This window comes from Ichthyophthirius multifiliis, assembly GCF_000220395.1.
Source record: "Ichthyophthirius multifiliis unplaced genomic scaffold scaff_1120509251309, whole genome shotgun sequence".
Classification (NCBI taxonomy): domain Eukaryota; phylum Ciliophora; class Oligohymenophorea; order Hymenostomatida; genus Ichthyophthirius; species Ichthyophthirius multifiliis.
The window spans coordinates 75,423-96,852 of record NW_004086000.1 but is presented as its reverse complement, the minus strand read 5'-3'; the positions used below and the strand labels follow the sequence as shown (position 1 = coordinate 96,852).

General features: G+C 15.5%; 3 protein-coding genes across 3 annotated transcripts, besides 45 other annotated features; 1 reads left to right on the top strand and 2 right to left on the bottom strand. All coding sequences in view use genetic code 6, as the record gives it.

Moving 5' to 3' along the window:
* Positions 1–271: 271 nt before the first annotated feature.
* Positions 272–384: a microsatellite.
* Positions 273–355: a microsatellite.
* Positions 280–347: a microsatellite.
* Positions 289–384: a microsatellite.
* Positions 298–339: a microsatellite.
* Positions 311–344: a microsatellite.
* A 438-nt stretch (positions 385–822) lies between the features above and the next one.
* Positions 823–866: a microsatellite.
* Positions 838–880: a microsatellite.
* Positions 881–1,662: 782 nt separating this feature from the next.
* Positions 1,663–1,747: a microsatellite.
* A 2,289-nt stretch (positions 1,748–4,036) lies between these two features.
* Positions 4,037–4,075: a microsatellite.
* A 188-nt stretch (positions 4,076–4,263) lies between these two features.
* Positions 4,264–4,303: a microsatellite.
* A 1,807-nt stretch (positions 4,304–6,110) lies between these two features.
* Positions 6,111–6,166: a microsatellite.
* Positions 6,111–6,173: a microsatellite.
* Positions 6,112–6,164: a microsatellite.
* Positions 6,162–6,205: a microsatellite.
* Positions 6,206–6,538: 333 nt separating this feature from the next.
* Positions 6,539–6,601: a microsatellite.
* Positions 6,580–6,604: a microsatellite.
* A 1,844-nt stretch (positions 6,605–8,448) lies between these two features.
* Positions 8,449–8,498: a microsatellite.
* Positions 8,460–8,512: a microsatellite.
* Positions 8,476–8,510: a microsatellite.
* Positions 8,513–9,798: 1,286 nt separating the features above from the next.
* Positions 9,799–9,897: a microsatellite.
* Positions 9,801–9,913: a microsatellite.
* Positions 9,893–9,958: a microsatellite.
* Positions 9,959–10,327: 369 nt separating this feature from the next.
* Positions 10,328–11,930, bottom strand: IMG5_179460 (minichromosome maintenance deficient 8 , putative; the record flags this gene model as incomplete). The annotated part of the gene is made up of 4 exons (XM_004027585.1): positions 10,328–10,502; positions 10,571–10,790; positions 10,933–11,062; positions 11,245–11,930. Coding segments are annotated over 4 exons (1,211 nt in total), but the record flags the coding sequence as incomplete, so codon positions are not given.
* Positions 10,824–10,889: a microsatellite.
* Positions 11,082–11,143: a microsatellite.
* Positions 11,145–11,199: a microsatellite.
* Positions 11,155–11,232: a microsatellite.
* Positions 11,167–11,242: a microsatellite.
* Positions 11,175–11,241: a microsatellite.
* A 724-nt stretch (positions 11,931–12,654) lies between the features above and the next one.
* On the bottom strand, positions 12,655–14,135 carry IMG5_179450 (methionyl aminopeptidase, putative; the record flags this gene model as incomplete). The annotated part of the gene is made up of 4 exons (XM_004027584.1): positions 12,655–12,659; positions 13,069–13,317; positions 13,399–13,720; positions 14,073–14,135. The coding sequence occupies 4 exons, from the start codon at positions 14,133–14,135 to the stop codon at positions 12,655–12,657; spliced, it is 639 nt and encodes a 212-aa protein (XP_004027633.1).
* Positions 12,685–12,773: a microsatellite.
* Positions 13,005–13,048: a microsatellite.
* Positions 14,136–14,758: 623 nt separating the features above from the next.
* Positions 14,759–14,821: a microsatellite.
* A 919-nt stretch (positions 14,822–15,740) lies between these two features.
* Positions 15,741–15,788: a microsatellite.
* Positions 15,752–15,817: a microsatellite.
* An 86-nt stretch (positions 15,818–15,903) lies between these two features.
* Positions 15,904–15,940: a microsatellite.
* Positions 15,904–15,952: a microsatellite.
* A 207-nt stretch (positions 15,953–16,159) lies between these two features.
* Positions 16,160–16,204: a microsatellite.
* A 231-nt stretch (positions 16,205–16,435) lies between these two features.
* Positions 16,436–16,499: a microsatellite.
* Positions 16,480–16,543: a microsatellite.
* Positions 16,533–16,607: a microsatellite.
* Positions 16,560–16,616: a microsatellite.
* A 199-nt stretch (positions 16,617–16,815) lies between these two features.
* Positions 16,816–16,858: a microsatellite.
* Positions 16,859–18,695: 1,837 nt separating this feature from the next.
* Positions 18,696–18,745: a microsatellite.
* Positions 18,700–18,736: a microsatellite.
* A 43-nt stretch (positions 18,746–18,788) lies between the features above and the next one.
* Positions 18,789–18,865: a microsatellite.
* Positions 18,866–19,062: 197 nt separating this feature from the next.
* Positions 19,063–21,430, top strand: IMG5_179440 (mannosyl-oligosaccharide glucosidase, putative; the record flags this gene model as incomplete). Its single annotated transcript, XM_004027583.1, has 4 exons — positions 19,063–20,219; positions 20,276–20,846; positions 21,014–21,234; positions 21,363–21,430. Exons 1-4 carry the CDS (start codon positions 19,403–19,405, stop codon positions 21,428–21,430), a joined length of 1,677 nt encoding a protein of 558 aa, XP_004027632.1. The 5' UTR covers positions 19,063–19,402.

Genomic DNA, 21,430 nt, shown 5'->3' with positions numbered 1-21,430 from the left:
TTATTAACATTATAAATTTATTCAAAGTATTAAATTGAAATCTTAAATGATAAAAATTTAGGAAATATAATGTTAGACAAAATATAAAAAATAGAAGAAAAACAAAAAGAAAAATAAGAATTAAAATTATAATTTATAAAAAATACATAAAATTTGAATGGAATATAACATGGAATTATTCTTATTAATTTAGATGAAGTAAAATAAATAAAAGATTTAAATATAATTATAAAATAAAAAAAATAAAATACTTTTTTATATTATTATTTTGTATAATTTTATATATTTTAAAATTAATATATATAAAAATAAAATATATATATAAAAATTATATGTATAAAAATAAATTTATATACATTTTATATATATATAATATTAATATATTTATTTATTTACATAATTATTTTTTTAGAATAAAGTTGGTTAAATAATTAATATAAATTAAGCATGTTCTACTATTTTTTTATATTTAAAAAGTGAATTAATTTCTAAAAATATAAATATTCTATAGCCTTAATTCTTATAATATTTCCATTAAAATGTTTTAAAAGAATATTTAAACAAATTTTATAAATAAATAGAATGTTTAAAATCAGTAAAATAGAAAAATATTTAATTTTTCGGATTAAATTCATAATAGTATATTTTTCCATTATAAGTTATATTAAATTCACCAGTTTAAAATTTAAAAGGATCTTTTGATATGATAGGAATTATAAAAATAGAAAAATAAATTAATACATAAGCTTATATAATAATAAATTAAAAAGGAATTATAATTGAAATTTCAGTATGTAAAAATTATAATTAAATATATAAATTTATTTTTATTATATATATATATATATTTATATATTTTTATATATACATTTATAAATTTATTTATATCTCTATATATTAAAAATATGATATTAGAATGCTTAAATTTATTAGGAATAAATCTTGATTTAATAAAAAAATTCAATATTTCAATAACAAATATGTTTGAAGATATTTTAACAAATAAATCCTTATATTTAAATAAACAAGGAAAAAAAGTTATTTATTATTTCCCTAAAATAATAGAAAATTAAGTATGTTTTTGCGGTTAACAATAAAAAATGATAGTAAAATTATACGAAATAAATTTCTAATATTAAAATCATACACTTTAAGGTTTTTTTTTAAAATTTTAGTTAAAAATGCCTTAAACATAATAATAAGTTAAGAGTAGTTTAATATCTAATACATTTGGTAAATTACAATAAAAAGAAAGCTTTTAGTTTAAACTATATTTTTAAGAAGAAACAGAAGAATTTACATATACCGGAAATTTCATAAAAGACGAAAAATACTTAGATTCACTTAATCAAATCTTGGTAAATCATATAGAAAAGAAGAAGTTTTAAATTCTTTTAATATTTTAACTTCTAATTAAACTAAAATAAAATCTAAATCAGATAATAATAATACTAAAATATAATAATAAAACTATTAAGAAAACGAATTAGTAAAAAGATAAGATTATTCTAAAGGGTTTTTTATAAAAAAATAAAATATATATTTATATACATACTTTTAATATAAGAATAAGGACATTAAAATTATTTAATAACGAAATTTTCGATATCGATAAATTCAAAAATGAAGAAGATTCAGATGGAGAAAAAAATGAGGAAGATCAAAAATAAGAAAATAAATCAAATAAATATAAAGAATTAAAATAAAAATAAAATATAAATTCATCAATATAATTTAAAGAAATTAATGCTGGTAAAGCTTTATAAGAATATATATAGAAAAAAAGAAAATCTCCAGTAGTAAATTTAGTTATGTTTTTTGCATTTTTAAACCTAATTTTCATCATAATTTTAACTTTATTGGACTATTATTTAAAAGTAATAAATGCAAAATAACAATAATAGGCTTTTTTAGAGCTTTCTTTATAATATGACCGTATATATTATATAAACGCAATTACTTTTTACATAAATGAATTAAAATTATAATAATAAAATATTAGAATTGCTTAATATCCTGACTAAAGTGGAAATATAACAGAATAAAGTGACTTATAAGCCCTATAATTAAAGTTAGAAGAAAATATAAAAAATTTTTCTAATGTAAATTCTTTAATAGAATAGATTTAAATTTAAAATTAAATTTCAGTTAAAGTATTTTATAGTAAAACTGATGTAAAAGAATTTAAATTAAACATTGCTTTATAATTAATATTATAAAAAGCACATAAAATTTTAGAATAAAATAAATTAGGATTTTATATTGATGAAAAATTTGTTGTATTTAATGTTTTAAATGATTATTTTGTTAAAATGTATGAAGAAATATAATTTTAAAACTATATTATATAAAATTCAGAAATTTAAATTTTAAATACGTCTTTTAATTTTATTATTATATCTTTTTGTGGAATGTTTTTTTTTTCTATTGTTATATCAATATATTTCTAGAAAATATAAAATGTAAAATAACTAATATTATAAAATTTCCTTTATATACATGAAAAATATAAAAAAATATTATCAAATAAATGTGATTTATATTTAAATTCTATAAATATAGATAATGAAATAAGTATAAATATATATTATTTAATTAATAAACATATATTAATATATATTTATATATCAAAAGATCATTTTTCTTCTGAAGATGAATAATTTTGCAATGAAGATGATTTGTAAGAATCATTATAATTTAAAAAAATTAAGAAATTTTAAAATAATTAAAACAAGTTTTTTATATATTTTATAAAAATGATATTCATATCTTTGCTTATAGAAATTTATTTTTTCATTAACGATATTTTAGTTTAAAATTCTCTTCATAAAATTATATCTTTGTAATCTGAATTTAATTATACAGCTGCTGCAAGAGGATTTTATATGTTTTCTTTAAATGTTTAAAGAATTATTTTTACAGAGGAAGATATTCCTATTATTAATAAGAAAGAAAATTATAAAACAGCCAAGTATATATTTGATGAAATATTTTAAATAGATTAATAAATTTAAACAGTATTAACAAAAATATACTTTTTTATAAAATTCAAAAAAACAAAAAAAGAATCATGCACTAAATACAAATGTTCTTTCTGATTAATATAATGAATAATATTCAAATTTGATGTTTGATAATGCTTGTAATATTATTGTTTAATTGAAAAATGTTGGTTAAAATTAATGTGAGTCATTATTTGATAAATAATTAACATATGTATATTTTATATATATTAAAAAATGGATATATTGTTTTTATATTAACTAAAAAAGGGTATGTCAATAGTTTTTATGAGAATGTATTAGTTATTTAGTTATAATTATGATAGATATGAATGGACTCTCGCTAATAAATAAAAGACTTTTGATTTTAATAAATTTAAAAACTAAAACTTTAATTTTGTTTAATATTCTTAAAATATTACAAAAAATAATATTCTTAATTTATTAAAAATACCTGATTTTTATGAATAAAGTAATTATAATATTAAAACTATTTATAATTTTAATCAATTTATTAAATAAAAAAAGTTACTTTAACTACATACTATATATAAATTACATATAAATATTTATAAGAATGTCTTTTAGAATACTTAAATTAACTTTTAAATAACTTTAAAATTGATAGAAATATATTTTTATCTGTATTTATTGTTGTTTTAATTTTTAGTTTTATTTTGTTTGAAATTCCTTTAATTGAAGAAATAAATAAAGAGGTGAAAAATAAACATAATTTAATATAATATAAATAAAATATAGGTTTAGATTTTGAAATCTACACTATTAATTATACCATAAAAAGAAATTTAAGAAAATAAAAATATTAATGAATTTATAAAAGATTATATTTTGAGTGAAAAATTATGATATAAATTTAGATAATATAAAAAAAAATATATTCTTTATAATAATTCATTTTAAATTATTGAAATAAGAGTTAATATTATTATATCTGTGAAAAAAATATTGTAAATTATATAAAACTTTGATATATATAGTTTTTGAAGTAAAAAAGGAATTTAAATTACTAATAATATTATTATTATTATTATTATTATTATTATTATTATTATATATATTAAACAAATTTTTATTATTTAAATATTCAAATAAAAAAACTTTTGAAAAATAGAAAAACTTATAAACCACTTCTATAAATACAAATGAAAATACACTAAAATCAAAAAATATTTCAATAAAATTACTTCTTATTCGCAACTATAAAATATCACAATTTTTTGCATATTTAATTTAGTTTTTTTTTTAAATATCCTATAAATTTTATAATATCTTATAAATTTAACTTATTGTATACAAATTAATTAGAATTTAATAATTTTTGTCTATATTCTTTATTTATTTTCGTTTATTTAATTAAATATATTTGATAAAACTAAATGAATGCGTATTTTTTGGATTTAATAAATATTAAATAAATAGTTTTTCCAAAAAAAATTTTACTTTTTTAAATAAATAAAAGCTAGTTAAAAAATAAAAAATGTATAAAAAATAATTAAATTGGTGAAAATTTAATATTTATCCAAAATAAAACCAAAAATGGTTAAAAAGTTAAAAATAAGATCAGAATTTTATGTTTTTTATTAAAAAAGAAATTTTTTTTTTATTATATAAACCTATAAGTGTTATTAGTTATTTTCAAACTTATTTATGATTTATAACTTGAAATTCTACAAATTAAATATTTTTTTAAAAGTAAATTTTATCTTCCCTTACCCTTTATTTTGGATTTATTTTAAGTTCTTATAATACAATTAATAGTAAAATATAATATTTAGAATAATTGCCCATAATGTTAAGAAAATAAATAATTATATTAATTTAATTAATTTATGAATCAAATTAAATAAAAAAAAGAAAGCATTTAATTTAGATTAATCTCCCATTATTAAAAATGCTATAACAAAAATTTAATAAAGAAAAGAAAAATTTATAAAAAATTCTAAAAAAATATAAAATAAACTTCTTCTTTTTTAATAAAAAAGTTGTTTCTTTAAAAATAAAAGAAATATTATTATTAAAAAAAAAAAAAAAAAAAATTTTAAATAAAATTCAAGAAAAATTTTCAATATATACATCTTAAATTTTATTTTTATTTTTTTATTATAATACAGGTTATTTAATTCTATTTTATTCGGTTTTTTTTTATTATTTTACAAGTTTATTATATTAAATTTTTTAATTTAAATCAATGATTTGTTTATTTCATGCTTCATTTATATTTTATTATTTCTTAAAAAATTTATTCTTCATTTTTTGTCTTTTTTTTGAATGAATTATACTTATTTGAATTAATTATTGATTAATTCTAATTATTATTGTCTTATTTTTTAATAAAAATTTAAAGCCTTATCTAATTTTGGTTTTTTTAAAAATATTTTCATCATTCTTCTTCATATAAAAGAAATATATCATGAAGAATATGAATATTTTATTTAAATAAGAAGGTAATAATATATCAATATTTTGTACTATATTAATCAGATTCTGATGAAGAAGTACTTAATGATGTATTTAAATATTAATTATATATATTTTTAAAATGCAAATATTTTTATAATTTTAAATAAACACATAATTAATTAATTAAAAAATAATTTATTTTTTAAATAAATAAATAAATAATTTTTTTAAAAAAAAAAATTAATTTAACATTAAAGATAATTTTTTTAGATATTAGTGAAACATAATATATAACTTATCTAAAAAAAAAATTAATATTTTTATATTAAAACAAAAAATATAATTATTAAATTACATAGGCATATTTTTAAAATTTTCCTTTAATAACTTCATTTAATATGTAGATGAAAATTTTATTTGTTTATTTTATTTCTTTATTGAAGATTTTTTTTAAGTATTTTATAATAATTAAATTAAAGAAGACTGCATTCAGATTTAATTATTTTTACATGTAGGATATTATTCGAAAAGCGAAAAAAATAAAAAAAAATAAAAATAATTCTCATCAAAAATTATTGTAATTCAATATAAAAATAACATTTTTAATTTATTTATACCCATATATATTTTTAAATATCATTTTTAATTTATATTTATATAATACTAATTTAATTATTATAAATTAAGATATAAATATATATAATATAATAAATAAAAATATATTTATAAATATATAAATATATTTTTATATTTTATATTTTATATTTTATATTTTATATTTTCTTTTAATATATACAATGTTCTTTATTCATATTAAAATCAATTTATATTTTTCTAATAATATAATTTATCTATCTATTTATTATAATTTTTAAGAATATTCATATTATTCTTAATTATTTTGAATATTAATTTATTATTGTTTATAATTTTAATTATATCAACCTTTAAGAAAATTTGTTTATAGTCCCATACTTTCTAGGTCTCTTTAAATTTTTTGGCTTTTTAGACAGTATAAGAAATACAAATAATTTAAAATGCCTAAATATGCTGTAAAGATAATACTTCTGGCATACTAAAAATTAAAAATAATAAATTATTAACATATAATAATATATAATATTTATATAAATAAATAATGTAAAATTATATTATTTAATTTAAATAAATAATTTAAATAATTTGATGTTTGTATTTAAAATATGTTTTATGTAAAAAAGTTGAAAATTATATAATTATTTTGCTAAATGTAAAATTTTTATTTGTTCATGTATTAATTAATTGATTATTAAAAATAAATTTTACTTTAAAAATTTATATAATAAAAATATATTATAAAAAAAAAAAAAAAACACACTAAATATTAAATTAAAAAATAAATGAATTAAATATGTTTAACTCACAAAAAAGAAATATAATATATATGTTTATGCAAATAAAATTAATGTAAAACTAGAATTTTATGTGTTTCATGTGTCTAAAATCATCCTAATAATGAAAAAAATACATATATTAGCTAAAAGATATCCTTGAGAATGATTTTTCGATAGATTTTTTGAAAATATACTACTCAGAGTAAGAAATAAAGTCTTTTTATGTCCCTTTTTAGATAAATTTAATATAAATTACTGCTTTATTTAATATAAAATAAGAATAATAATCATATATAATACCAACGATAAAAATGTTTGAAAATAAAGTATAAAAAATCAATTTAAAAATTGAAAATATATACTAATATTTCTAAGAAAAAATCGATTTTACTAAAAAAATAATCCCCTATATTTAAAAATTTATAGAATAAAAAAATGTTTCTTAAAACGAGCTAAAAAATTGCATTTAGGAGCTTATTTTATATTTAGATTTATTCCAAAATATAATTTTTAAAGTAAAAAACTTCAAAAAATTTGCTTTTAATTAATAAGAAAACCATTTTTAAATAATAAGAGCTTAAAAAAGGGAAATATAAATATATACAAACAACCTAAATTATTATTTCGAGAAAAATTAAATATAATAATAACCTAAAAAGGCTTTTTTATATATTAAATTTCCACCTATAGAACTTAATTTATAGAATATTTTCAGTCATATACAAAATGGAGATATATTGAAAATTAAAAGTTTTTTTTAAGAATTAAAAAATGAAGAAGGTTTATTAATTTTACACGAAAATTTTTAGTGCGATTTTATTTTATTTTCTTACAATTTTTTTTAGTTGAAAAGGAGTTTTTTTACTAGTAGTTTTTTTAACGGAAAAATTAAGGATTTTTGTGGCTTTTTTTTGGATGAAAATAAATTTATAGCCTGCTTTTTATTAGAAAAAAATTAAGTTTTTTTAATCGAAATTGATTTTTTAGAAAAAAAAGAAAAAATTTTGTAAAAATTTCAAATAAAAGAAAAAGAAGATGAAATTGAGGAAATAAATTTCATTTAAAAAAATAAAATAAAAGGAGATGATAAAAATTTCATTATTTTATTAAAAAAATCTAAAAAAATTATCTTTTTAAATATATTAGAATAAAAAATATTGAAAGAAATATAGACAAACCCAAAGCTTTAATAAATAAAAATCGAAAATGAAAAGATTCTTTTTTTTAATAATATAGAAATAGATTTTTAACATATAGAAAATTAGAAATTGTTATAATAACATGATATTATACTGTGTACTTTCTAATAAATAAATGATTAGTAATAGTATTTTGCTTATTCAGGTAATAATGCTATTTATTATCTAAAAAATAAAAAAACTATGAAACTTGAACTTAAAAATAACTTCCCAATAATAGGTATTTAATATAGTTATAATGGAGAATATTTAATAGTACTGTTTTAAAATGGGTTAATTGCCTTTTTTGATGTAAATGATAATTATGAAATTGCTTTTGAATATAATTAAAATTGTAATAAAATTCTAAATTTTGTTTATTTTAATTATTAGAATTTTATATTTATAGTGGATTCAGATAATATTTTACATGGATGTTAATTTTGAAAAAAATATTAGTTATTGAACATAGATTAAATATTTCAATAAATATAAATATGAATATAAATATAAATATATATATATATTAATATATAAAAATTTAATTTTATTTTATAATTTAACTTATTCATTTTATTTTTGTATTTATAAGATTAATAACTTTTTTCACATAATAAAGATTTATAAATTATTAAGTTACAGAAAAAATGTTTTTATATTATATTAATATATTAATTATATAATCTATATAAATTTTAAATTTATATTATGTTATTATTATTATTTTTTCTATACAATACATATTTTTTATAATTATCAAATTAAAGTAAAATTATATTTTAAGTATATCTATACGTCTTTTACTAATAAGATAATAATTATGTTTATTACTGTCAGGATTTTTATATTTATTTTTCATTTCTATACTTTTCATTATATTGTTTGCATTTCTAAAATATCTTAAAATTTCTTTTATTATTGTATTTAAATAATGTGCTCATTATAATTTTTTATTTGTATTATTTTTGTTTTTATTTTAAACTTTTTTTTGCGATAATTATATTTTTTAAATAATAAATAAATCATTATTTCTGATAAATGAATTATTATTTATTTTATTAAAATAAATAGTTAGAAATTTATTTACAATATCATATAAGAAAAGTATTATTTTTTGTTTTCTTATTTTAATTTCTATCTTATTAGTTTATAAAAGTTTATCTTTTTCATTATTTCCTAAATTTGTAAATAACAGAGATATTATTTATTTGTTTTTTGATATATTTTATTTAATTTCATAAATTAATACTAAAAAAGGTTAAATAATAAATTCAGCACAAATTTTATAAAAAAGTTCAATTAAATTAATATTTTCTAATTTATTTTCCATTATTAAGTTCAAAAAATATAATTTTTGTTAAGTTTTCAATTGTCCGAATACTTTTATTTAAAGAACAAAAATGGAAAATTATTAATACTCGATTTTTATATTTTTTTGATGAAATTATACCATCTCTAATAATTAATATTTTTATTGTATTTTTGAAAAAAAAAAAAAGTATTTTTTATAATAATATTTTTCTTATAAATAAATATAAACGCTTAAATAAATTTATGTTTACTATGCCTAAGATTTATTTTAGAAATATAATTATGAACAAATAACCTACTATTTTATCCATTATCTTGTATTTCTTTAATATGTAAGTAAAATCTTTATATAATTGATTCTCTTTTTTATTGAAGACAAAGAACATAATATTGGATAGAATTAGCCTTTTACAGATTTAACATAGTAAAAAAATCCTAAGTAAGGAATTAAAATAATAGAAAATATGATATCAAAATTAACAAAGAAAATAAAAATTATGTTTATTATAATTGTATATATATATATATATATATATATATATATATATATATATATATATTTATTTGTTTTTATATATATATTTATAAGTATTATTATTTATATATAAATATTAGTATTAATTTTTATACTTTTTATTTAATATTAACTATTATTTTCATTTTTTATTTAATAATTCATAAGTCTTATTTCCTTTAAAAATAAAAAAGTTCTAATTATTTAGTTTATCTATAAAAAGACTAAAATCTCCGACATTCATATTCATTCCCTTTGCTATTTAAATTAATTCATTATAATTAAAAGAATGATTTCCTTTAATAATAGCTTCCTACTCAACTCTTTCTTAAAAAATTTTAGTTTATTTATTTATTCCTAATTAAGAAATATCATTCAAATTAACTCCTTTTCCCAAAAAAGATCTTCCCATAGAATTTTAAGTATTAATATTTAAATCTTCTAGACAATCAAACAAACTTTCTTACATTAATTATATAATATCCTATTTATTTACATTATAATAATATTAATTTTTTTTATTAATACCAAAGCATCCTCTTTAGTAACTACATCTCTACATTCAACTTTTGCACGAGCCTAAGATAATCTAATTAAAGATTCTAATTGTCTATTTGTTATTGGAATTTATGAATTTTCAGTATATTATTCTCTTAAGGCTAAATAAAAATCTTTTATAGTTTCTGCAGCTTAAATACTTAATCTTTATAAATTTATAGATATTATGAAATATTTATTATTTATATGGGAAAATTATATTATTAATGCTACTTTGGGTTGCATATTTTTTAATATAAGTAAGGTATTTTTTAATTGCTTAAGGTGGTAGAATATCATTGATTTCAGAACATTTTTTTTATAATTTTTCAGTAAAAGAAGAATATTAAACATCTTAGATATAATCCTTAATTTTGAACTCATAAACATTAAAAGAAATAGATGATTCTTCAGCTTAAAAATTTTCTGTTTTGATTCTTTTTCTAGAATGTAACTATTAATAATTAGTAATAAATATGCATAAAAGTATAAATATATATATATATATATATATATATATATATATATATATATATATATATAAATATATATAATTATAATATTTAAAATATTTCATATTTTTAAAATATATTTACTTTCATAACGTGTTCAGATAATTTCTAGTCCCTTAATGGATCACATTTGTCTAATAATAGAAAAATAAGATCAAATCTAGATAAAATTGCGTTACTAATTTTAATATTATCCTTAACATTTTTCTATTTACTATATAGAAATAACAATTATATATAAATATATAAATATATAAATATATAAATATATAAATATATAAATATATAAAAATATTTTATTAATAATATATTTATATTTATTATTATATTTATATTATTATTATTATATTTTTTGTTAATATAATTTTATATTTATATCTTTTTATTTATATTAACTTATAATGTCCATCTTTCGGATTAGCTGCTGCAATAATAGAACATCTAGCTTACAAACTACATAAAATTCCACTTTTTGCTAAAGAAACAGATTATTATTCCATAGCCTCTAATAAAATATAATGCTCTGACTACATTTTATCAAACTCATCAATACAACACACTCCTTAATCACTTAAAATAAGAGCCCCAGCTTCCAAAGTACTTTCCCCAGTAATCTAATCTTTACAAATACTTACTGTAAGTCCTGCATTTGAAGAACTACTTGCTGAAGTATATATCGATCTCTATGAAATATTAGCTATAAACTTCAATAATTAAGATTTTCCTAGTCCCGGATCTCCTATAAGTAGCACATGACAATCAGTTCTAAAATTAAGTTAATTTTTATCATTTTCTTTGTAAAAATTACTCTTTTAAGAATCTTATGAACCTCCCAAAATAGCCAAAAGAAGGCCTGCTTTAATTAACTCATGTCCGAAAATTGTTGGACATAAAGATTTAATTAAAATATAAAAAATTAAAGGATTATTAGATAAATTTTAAACTAAATTAATACATTCTTCGTCTTCTTCTTACTCTTATTATTTTTATTATGTATTTTAAAATTTTTTTTTCTAAAAAGAGGATGAATCTTCATTAATTAAAGAATTCACGTATAAAATATTAGACTAAATTCCTTACATTTTTTTATTATTCCCTGAATTATCTACTACTTCAGTTTTCAAAAATCCATTTAAAATAACCACTTCTCCATTATTGATTTAACCGGCTAAATTTTCGCCTAATTCACAGTCTAGATTTCTCGGAATTTTTCCACTTCCTTTATCTTCTTGTTATATTTCTTATATTTTTATTCTTTAAAAAAAAGAGGAATTCGCAAAAGTTTTATCTGGGTTAAATTTATTACTTTTGCAATTCTTTTTTTCACATTTTTGTGGATTTTAATAAATTCCATATTAAAATTTTTACTAAAAACTACTTTTGCAGTCTAAACATGTAAAATTTATACTTTTTATATAAATTTATATAGGAGAACTCTTCAATACTAACCCTTTAATTGATATAAATTCATTAATTTAATTCGCATTTATATCTTCTAAAGAAATTACAGGTAAAACATTATATAAACGACATATTATTAATTTTTTATGAAAATCTTTAATTGTTTATATTATTAAATTTCTTATTATATGTAGTGACAAATTCAAAATATTCAAAAGTTATTAAATATGTATCTTTTCTAATTAAATTAATTAAACATGTGGATTTTGAATAAATTTCTGATAATCTAAATGAACTTCAGTATAAGATTTATTCTTTATATGATGCCAGTCAAATATTAATTAAAACTCACGGTCACTTTTGAAAATCTCATATATTTTTTAAATTGATATGTGTATAGGATTTTCATGCTTTTAATATAAATAATTAAAATAAATATAAATACATATATATATATATATATATATATATATATATATATATATATATATATATATATATATATATATATATATATATATATACTTTAAATTAATCTATATTATCATTAAAATATTCTTCATAGTATTGTACCATTTATAATTTAAATTATTAATTATCATTATCATAATTTGTTTGCATATTTTTATTAAATATTTAATATATAAAAATTTCTTAAGAAATAATTATAAATTTAGTATATATAGTATCAAATTTTACAAATATTTTTTTTTTTTAAATATAAACTATAAACATTTAGATACAAAAAATAAATCATATATATATATATATAATATTTAATTATATATATATTTATTATTCAAAAAATAATTTCATCACTTCTTTGAGTAAGTACTTCGTATCCACTATCAGTAACTAAAACAGTATGTTCCCATTAAGCTGATGGATTAAAAGGCGAAACTACAGTAAATTAATCTTCCCAAATAAAGCAATCTTAAAACTACATAGTAAAAATAGGTTCTATAGTAAAAACCATCCCTTCTTCCATTACATAGGGACTTTCCATTTACGTTTTTTTACAATGATAAATAACAGGTGGTAAATGTAATAAGTGCCCGATTCCATGTCCTGAAAATAATTCTTAAGTAAAAAATTTATTTTTATTAGCTATATTTTAACAAATGCTTCCTATTTATCTAAATTTATTACCTGGTTAACATATTTTTATACTTTCATATAGAGCTTATTGAGTAGTTTTTATTAGTTTCTAAATTTCTGGGTGAACTTTTTCCCCTATTTATATCATTATGGAGGTATCGCCATGTACTCCATTTAAATATAAAGAAATATCCAAATTTAAATAATCACCATTTTCTAAAGGTCTTTAATCAGGAATTCCATGACATAAAACTTCATTGACACTCGTACATATAGTTTTAGGGTAATTATTAAATCCTAAGCATGTGGGATATGCGCCGTTTTTAATTATGAATTCGTGGCAAATTTTATCGATATCATCAGTTGTTATTCCCTCTTTAATTTATTTTTGTATATATTTTAACGCATCACTTGCTAGTTTACCTGCTTTTCTTAAACCTTTTTTAATAATAGATAAATAATTCCTACATATAAGTTTTTTTAAAATAATATATATTAAAATAAATTCATTTTTATACATAAATAATAAAAATTAATAATATTTTTTCATTTATTTTTAAACCATTAAGACATTTTTTTTAATAGAAAATTATATATTTTATTATATGTATATTTACGATTTATTGTTTCCTTATCGTGCTTTACAGGTGGTCCAGAATATAATCCATATATGGGATTTAGTTAATCTTTATTTATTTTGGAAAATTAAAATATATTTTAAATACTTAAGTATTCAGGTCTTGAGATATTCTATGGAATTTTTAATTTTGGAGTTTGAGGATATTCATTCTTTTTTTTTTTTTAATTACTATTTTTTTACTTATTTTATTAAAAAATACTTATAATATGGGTTTCGTTTGATAATATGGTGGTATTTTATATTATGAATAATCAATATTAGTATTTTATTTTAATAATATTGGAGCTTTTTTGATTGTTTTTAACATTAATTTTTTTATTCTACTTTTTAATATTAAATTAATTAAAATCAAAAATCTTTTTTTATTTATGTTTTGATAAATTTATATTTATTAAATTCACATTAACTAAAGATAACAAGAAACATTAATAATTTATTTTATATATTTTTTAAATAAAATATTATAATTAAAAAAAATAATGAAAATCAATATATTATAAAAGTACTATTATTTATTTTATATATTTAGTATTTATTTTTGTATAAAGAAAATTCTAGATTTATACTTATATTTTAAAATTTTTTTAAAAGATTTTTTTAATAAAAATTCTAATTTTTTGGTATTTTTTTAAATAAAAAATAAATATTACAAAACAAACAAAACAAAATTATTCCAAAAAATAAAACATATATATAATAAAAATATAATTTTTATATAATATTCTTAAATTATAAATAAAAACTTAAGAAATAAGTTTCTATAACATTAAGTAAATAAATATATATATTTAAATATACAAATATATTTATATTTTTATAATTTAAATATTTATAAGTAAAATAGAAATTAAAAAATAAAACTATATATATTTAATACAAAAATGGATACCAACAAAATATAATAAGTAAACTTACCATATAAATCAAATTATATTTTATATATAAAATTCCAGACTATCGATAAACACAAACCATTACTAGAAGATCAAAAATTTTATGAATTTTCTTAAAAAATAAAATCACTTTCATTACGGTAATATAAAATATTTTTAATTTAAAAAATTAATAAAAAAAAGATAATAATAAATGAAAAAAACGCAAGAAGCAATATATTTGCTTATTGAAGGGATTAAGAATTTATTAAACTTTAAAGACGTTCAAGAATCATATGATTTAATATAAAATATTTTTGATTTAGTTAAGGATAATCGAGAATTTATAAATGAAAATCTTAAAAGTAAATAAATTAGTTTCAATTTTTTTTATTATTTTAAAGGTCATTTATTATCTATTTATTCTATGTTTCCTTAAAATTAACAAAAAATATAATTGGCTAATAAATTATTAAAAGAGTAAAATAAATATATATATATATATTAAAAATTTATTTTATAAAAAAAGATTATTTATTGGAGATTTAGAAATATGTAAAGTTGTAGGAATCGATTTATTTAATAATGGACTTTATCATTTGGCATAAAAATATATTATTTTTTTAGATGATATAGATTTTTCAATTAATTTGTTAACTAAATGGATTTAAAAATTAAATAAAAACGAAAATGATGTTGAAATTGAATTTTTAGTCTGCAGATATATTTTTTTGTATCTTTTTGTTTATATTTTTATTTTATATATAACATGAATTTAAAAATATTAAGGAAATTAGTTAATAAAAAAGTAGAAGAAGCTTTTAAAATTTACTTTAAATTTGAAAATGACACTCCTTTATTTAATTTTACATGTGAATAAAATATATAAATAAATATATATATATAGATTAATTAATATATATTAATAATTTATTAATTTATAATTTATATATTAATTTAAATAAGAATATTTGATAAGAGCATGCAAACTAAGAAGTAGAAAAGCATATATTAAATTAAATAATAAATATGAACCAATCATAAAAAAAGATAAATCATTTTAAAAAGTAAATATTTTAAATAACTTAAATATATATATATATTTTTTTTAATAAATATTATATAGATATTATCGAAAATAGCTACTATTTATTTCTCATTTGAAGAATAAGGGGACACTAGTGGATTTAATTAGGTTTTATCTAGTTTATTGAAATGATAGCATTATATTTTTTTTATATAAAAAAAATTATAAAAAATAAAAATAATATTTAAAGTTTTCTAATAATAAGAATTCTTTATTTATTATTAAAATTTATTAATTATAAATTAATTATTTATAAATAATATATATTTTATTTAATTAAAAAGAAAAATATTATAAAAATATAAATTATATATATAAAATATTATTTTATATATATATATCTTAAACATATTTATATTTTATATATTATATCTTAATTTTTTAAAAATAAACTTTATAAATTTTAAATCAATAGCAAATATAATAAATTTTAAATATTAATAAATTGTAATTAAAATATTATCTTTAACATATATAGTTAATAATATTAAAATTAAATAGTAATAAAATATTAATATTTAGAAAATTAATATAATAAAAATAAAAATAAAAAATATTTAAAATAAAAATAAAATAAAGGATAAAAATATAAAATAATATAAATTTATATATATATATATATTATATAAAATATATAATTTTATATAACATTTATAAAATTGATAATTTTTACACTTATATTTTTATAAATAATATAAATATAAAATATTTCTTCTATATATTCTATATAAAATATAATTTTAATTTTTTTTTTTTTTTTCTTATTAATTATAAATATTTTAAATTTTAATATCTGAATTATATATATGATACAAAATAAAATAGTTTTTAATTTCATAATATAATTAATCAGTGTAATTTAAACTTAGATAATAAAATTTAAATTTATAATAAAACTTCGAATTCATAATACTTAATTAATCTTAATTTAACATAATTTCACATTTTTAAATTAATTTCGTAATAATTAATATTAAATATCATTTTATCTGAAAAGTGTAGAAAAATACAAAACTTTTATTTAATAAATTTTATAAAAAAGCTGAGATTTAATAGCATAAATAATAAATTTTGATAATTTGAGACTAATCATTAGAATAAAATTAGTAATTTTAATTTAAAAATTTCTTTGAGATGAAGAAATGAAAAAAAAATTTAAGTTATTATTAAATATTTGAAAATTAAGGTTTTTTTAAATAATATTAATTTGAAAATATTATATAATAACAAGAATTACAAAAAAAGTTTAAAACTTGAAGTAATTTAAAGGAAAATCAAATAAATTTTAAACACCCAAGTCGAAATTTAAAAAGTAACAAAAATAAGATAAAATCTAAATATATAATTTTATTTCAAAAAAATAGAAATTTAAAATCTACTATACACATAAAAAATAAAATAATTTTATACTTATTAAACATTACTAAATTATAATAATTAAAATTTAAATACTCTCGTTTTATAAAATATATAATTCTTATATATAATAGCATATTTAAAATATAATAAACTTATTAAAGAAATTAATTAAATTAAAAATTGCTTTGGTAGATTATAATATTATGAAAGGAAAAGTTTAATTTTTTTAAGATTTAACCTTTACTTTAATCACAGAAAATTAGGCTTTGAGATTATGTTTAGACAAGTAAAGTAAAAAATGATTTTTATTAAAAAAATACTATAAATAATATTAACTAATAAATATTTGATTCAAATTATATTTATTATTTATAATATATAAAAAATAAAAATAATTATTTATATTTTATTAAAATAATTTTAATTATTAAATTAATTTTTTGTTTTTTGATGATATAAAAAGTAGAGAATATTTTAATTTTTATCATACATTATCTTCTTAAAGTTATTTATTATTTTCTTGTTTTATATTTAATGTTTCAATTTATTTTTATAACTTTTTTTATTTTCAAAAAAAATAAAAGTAATAATAGTTAATATATCTTTAAAATAAATACTTAAATTATTTAATCATTTCTGTTTTATATAGTTTATTATTATTTTTCAATTAAAAGGCATTTTTATTTATATTCTTCTTCCAATCTTTATTATTTTTATTACTCAAATAAAATTTATTTCTATTAATTGTTTATAATATAATTTAACTAATTGATTTGTGTTTCTTAGCTTTTATTATTAACTTTCATTTCATTTTGTAATTCAATAATTTATTATTATAACTAACTAATCATGAATTAATGTTATTAATTTGCCTAACCTTATTAAATAAGTAAAACTTTTAATTAACTATGTAATGATTATTCATTTGATTTTTGACTTTAGCTTTATTAGGGCGAGCCTTAAAGTTATTTTTTTATGGATTCAAACAAATCATTTTTATATAATTTACTTGTACTTTATTAATCTATTTTTTTTATTTTTTTTTGTATTAAAAAATTATAAAATATTAAAATTTAACTATTTTAATATATTTTAGGCTTAGAATTCTTTTTCTTATAATCTTTTTATTAAATTCTATTATTTGTAATAAATGAACACCTATCGCTTTATATTTAGCGATCTGTAGATAAAGATTGGTTATTATATTAATTTTATTAAAACAAATGATGTTTGTTATAAAGAAATTAATTTATTTATTAGTTTAATTATTGATTGTATATCATTTTTTTTTTTAGTAATTTTTTATATATTTATTTATAAATCAAAATTAATACACTTTTTATTTATTTAGGAAGTATATAATTGACCATAAAATAAAAAATAATGTTTTATTAAAAAAATTATAAAATTAAAAAAGTAATAAAACTTAAATAAGTTATATATTTTTAATTTAAGACTAATTTTTGTTTTGTTTTCTTTTTTTTTATAAAAAATATAATTTTTAAATTATAAAATATATAATTTTTAAATTATAAAATGTATTATTTTTAAATTATAAAAAAATTAATTTTGTTATTTTTATATTTTTAAATTAAAAAGTTGATTATTATTAATTTTTTAATTTAATAAAAAAAATGCAAACAAGCTAATAAGAAATATAAAACTTAATTTCAAGGCAATAATAAATAATAAATATATACTAAGAAGACTAGCAAATATTAAATAAAAAGCGAAGCAAAAAATATGTTTTATTTATTATGTTAATTTTACTTTTATTATTCTATATAACAATCCAAACAATAGTATTAAAAAATAACTCCAATAATAAAAATATAAAAAAAAACAAAGATAATTCATAAGATCTTTAATAATTATAAATATAAGAATAAAATAGTCTAAACTAAAGCCTTTCATTATTAAAAGTCTTTGAGATAACCCCAAAAGAATTTCCAATAAACGAATAAACATTACTATGGGGGCATTACAAACCTTAACTAATATTATCATTAACCCAAAAGGATATAAACCCATTAACTATAAGCTTAAGTTACATAACATCAACCTATAACTAATTGCTTTTAAATTACAGAGATAAAAATGCTGAAAAAGACATAAATTTCAATTTCTTATGTAATAATGGGCACTCTTTTTCTGTTTTTGAGATTTAAGACAAAAAAACATGTTTTTTTAAATAGTACTTTTATTAAAACTTCCGCAGAATAAAATTTACAAGAATGGATTTTTATAAATAAAATAAAAAAAACAGGATAAAAATAAAGCGTTATTTTTAGTATAGGGAAGGAGTTTTATAATTAAAATGAGTAAAATGAAAAAATAGATTTTTTCGAAATTCAAAAATCGATTTTTGATGTAAAAATAGTAAAAAAATATAGCCAAAAAGGACGTGTTTTTTAAGAAGGAATTTTTTATTTTTATGTACTTTAAAATAACGGTGAGAAAATAGTTAATTTAGATTAAAACGATGTGTTTTCATTTTAAAGTATTTGCGAAAAAAATAGTAGTTTTTATAATTATAAAAGCTGGGATATATCAAATAATATAAAAAATATTCCTTAAAATAAACATAAACTAATTTTAGAAAATAATATATGCTAAGAAGGCTAAAAAAATTACCTTCTTTTCTTATAATTTACTTTTCAGCCTTAAGAAAATTACGAAATTAATATAAAATATTCATCAAATATTAAAGAATTTTTAAAAGAGGAATTTTTGGAAGAAAAAAAAAAAAATTACAACATCGAAGAAATTTTAATCCAAAGATATAATGAGAATATATAAAAGAAATTAAAAAGTTAATAAAACTTACAAAAATGTACTGTTTCTGCTGTTTCCAATCTTTTTGGAGGCCTAAGTTTTAAATATGGCTAATTAAAATTATTATAAATTAATCATAGTAAAAAAATAAAATATACATATGTCATTTATATTTTTAATTTTTTTTAAAAAAAGACTAAATCCCTAAACCAATATTTAGTTTTACGCCTTCAAGGTAAAGATTCAGTTGGTCATTTTTATGGGATGATGGTTTTCATAATGCCATAGCTAGCAAATTCGAGGAAAATATATCTAAGGAAATAATAAAAAGCTGGTTAGACACAATGACAGAAGACGGCTGGATTTGCCGCGAACAAACGAGAGGGGAAGAAGCCGAGAAATTGTGTAATTGTCCCGAATTTTTATGGAAAGATAATCGTGATGGAAATCCACCATCTTTAATTTTAACTATAGATTTTTTTATCCGTGAACATATGGATATTATAAAAGAATTATAAAATGAAGGTTATGTTGAAAAAATAGAAAAATGGTTTTAATGGTATATGAGAACTTAAATGATAAACGATATTGATATATTTGAAAAAAAAATGAAAGTTTCGTTTTCAAATGGTGGGACCAAAATGGAGGTTTAAAATAATCTTTTAATAGTGGTATGGATGATTATCCCAGAAACGATTAATATTTACCTTAATATTAGCCTATAGGACATATTGATGCTTAAAGTTGGATGTATTATTTTGCATATGTACTTAAAGAATTATTCGAGAAATTGAATAATGTAGAAAAATAAGCTTATTATAAGAATATATAATAAGATATTAAAGAAGCAACTTATAAATATTTTTTAGATTCGAAAGATAATCTTTTTAAAGACCTGCTTTTTTCTAAAAATAATAAATAATTATAATTTAGTTCTCATTTCGGATACCCAAATATATTGCCTTTAGCCTTAGGACTTATCAATTAAGATACTTTAGAATTAGAGACTATTGTTTAACACATATAAAATGAGAATGTTCTTTGGACAAAATATGGACTTAGAAGTTTAGCTAAAAACGATTATTTTTTCGAAAAAGGGTAGAATTATTGGACAGGACCAATTTGGATTCATATTAATTATTTAGTTTTAAAAGGTTTAAAATAATATTATTTTGAAAATTAAAATGTTGCTAGTTTATATAATAAATTAAGGGATAATTTAATTTAATTAGTTTGTGGAACATTTGAAAGGGATGGATATTTTTATGAAAATTATAATTAGAATGGATTTGGGACACATTCTTATCCTTTTACTGGTTGGACATCTATTATAGCTTTAATAAATAATGA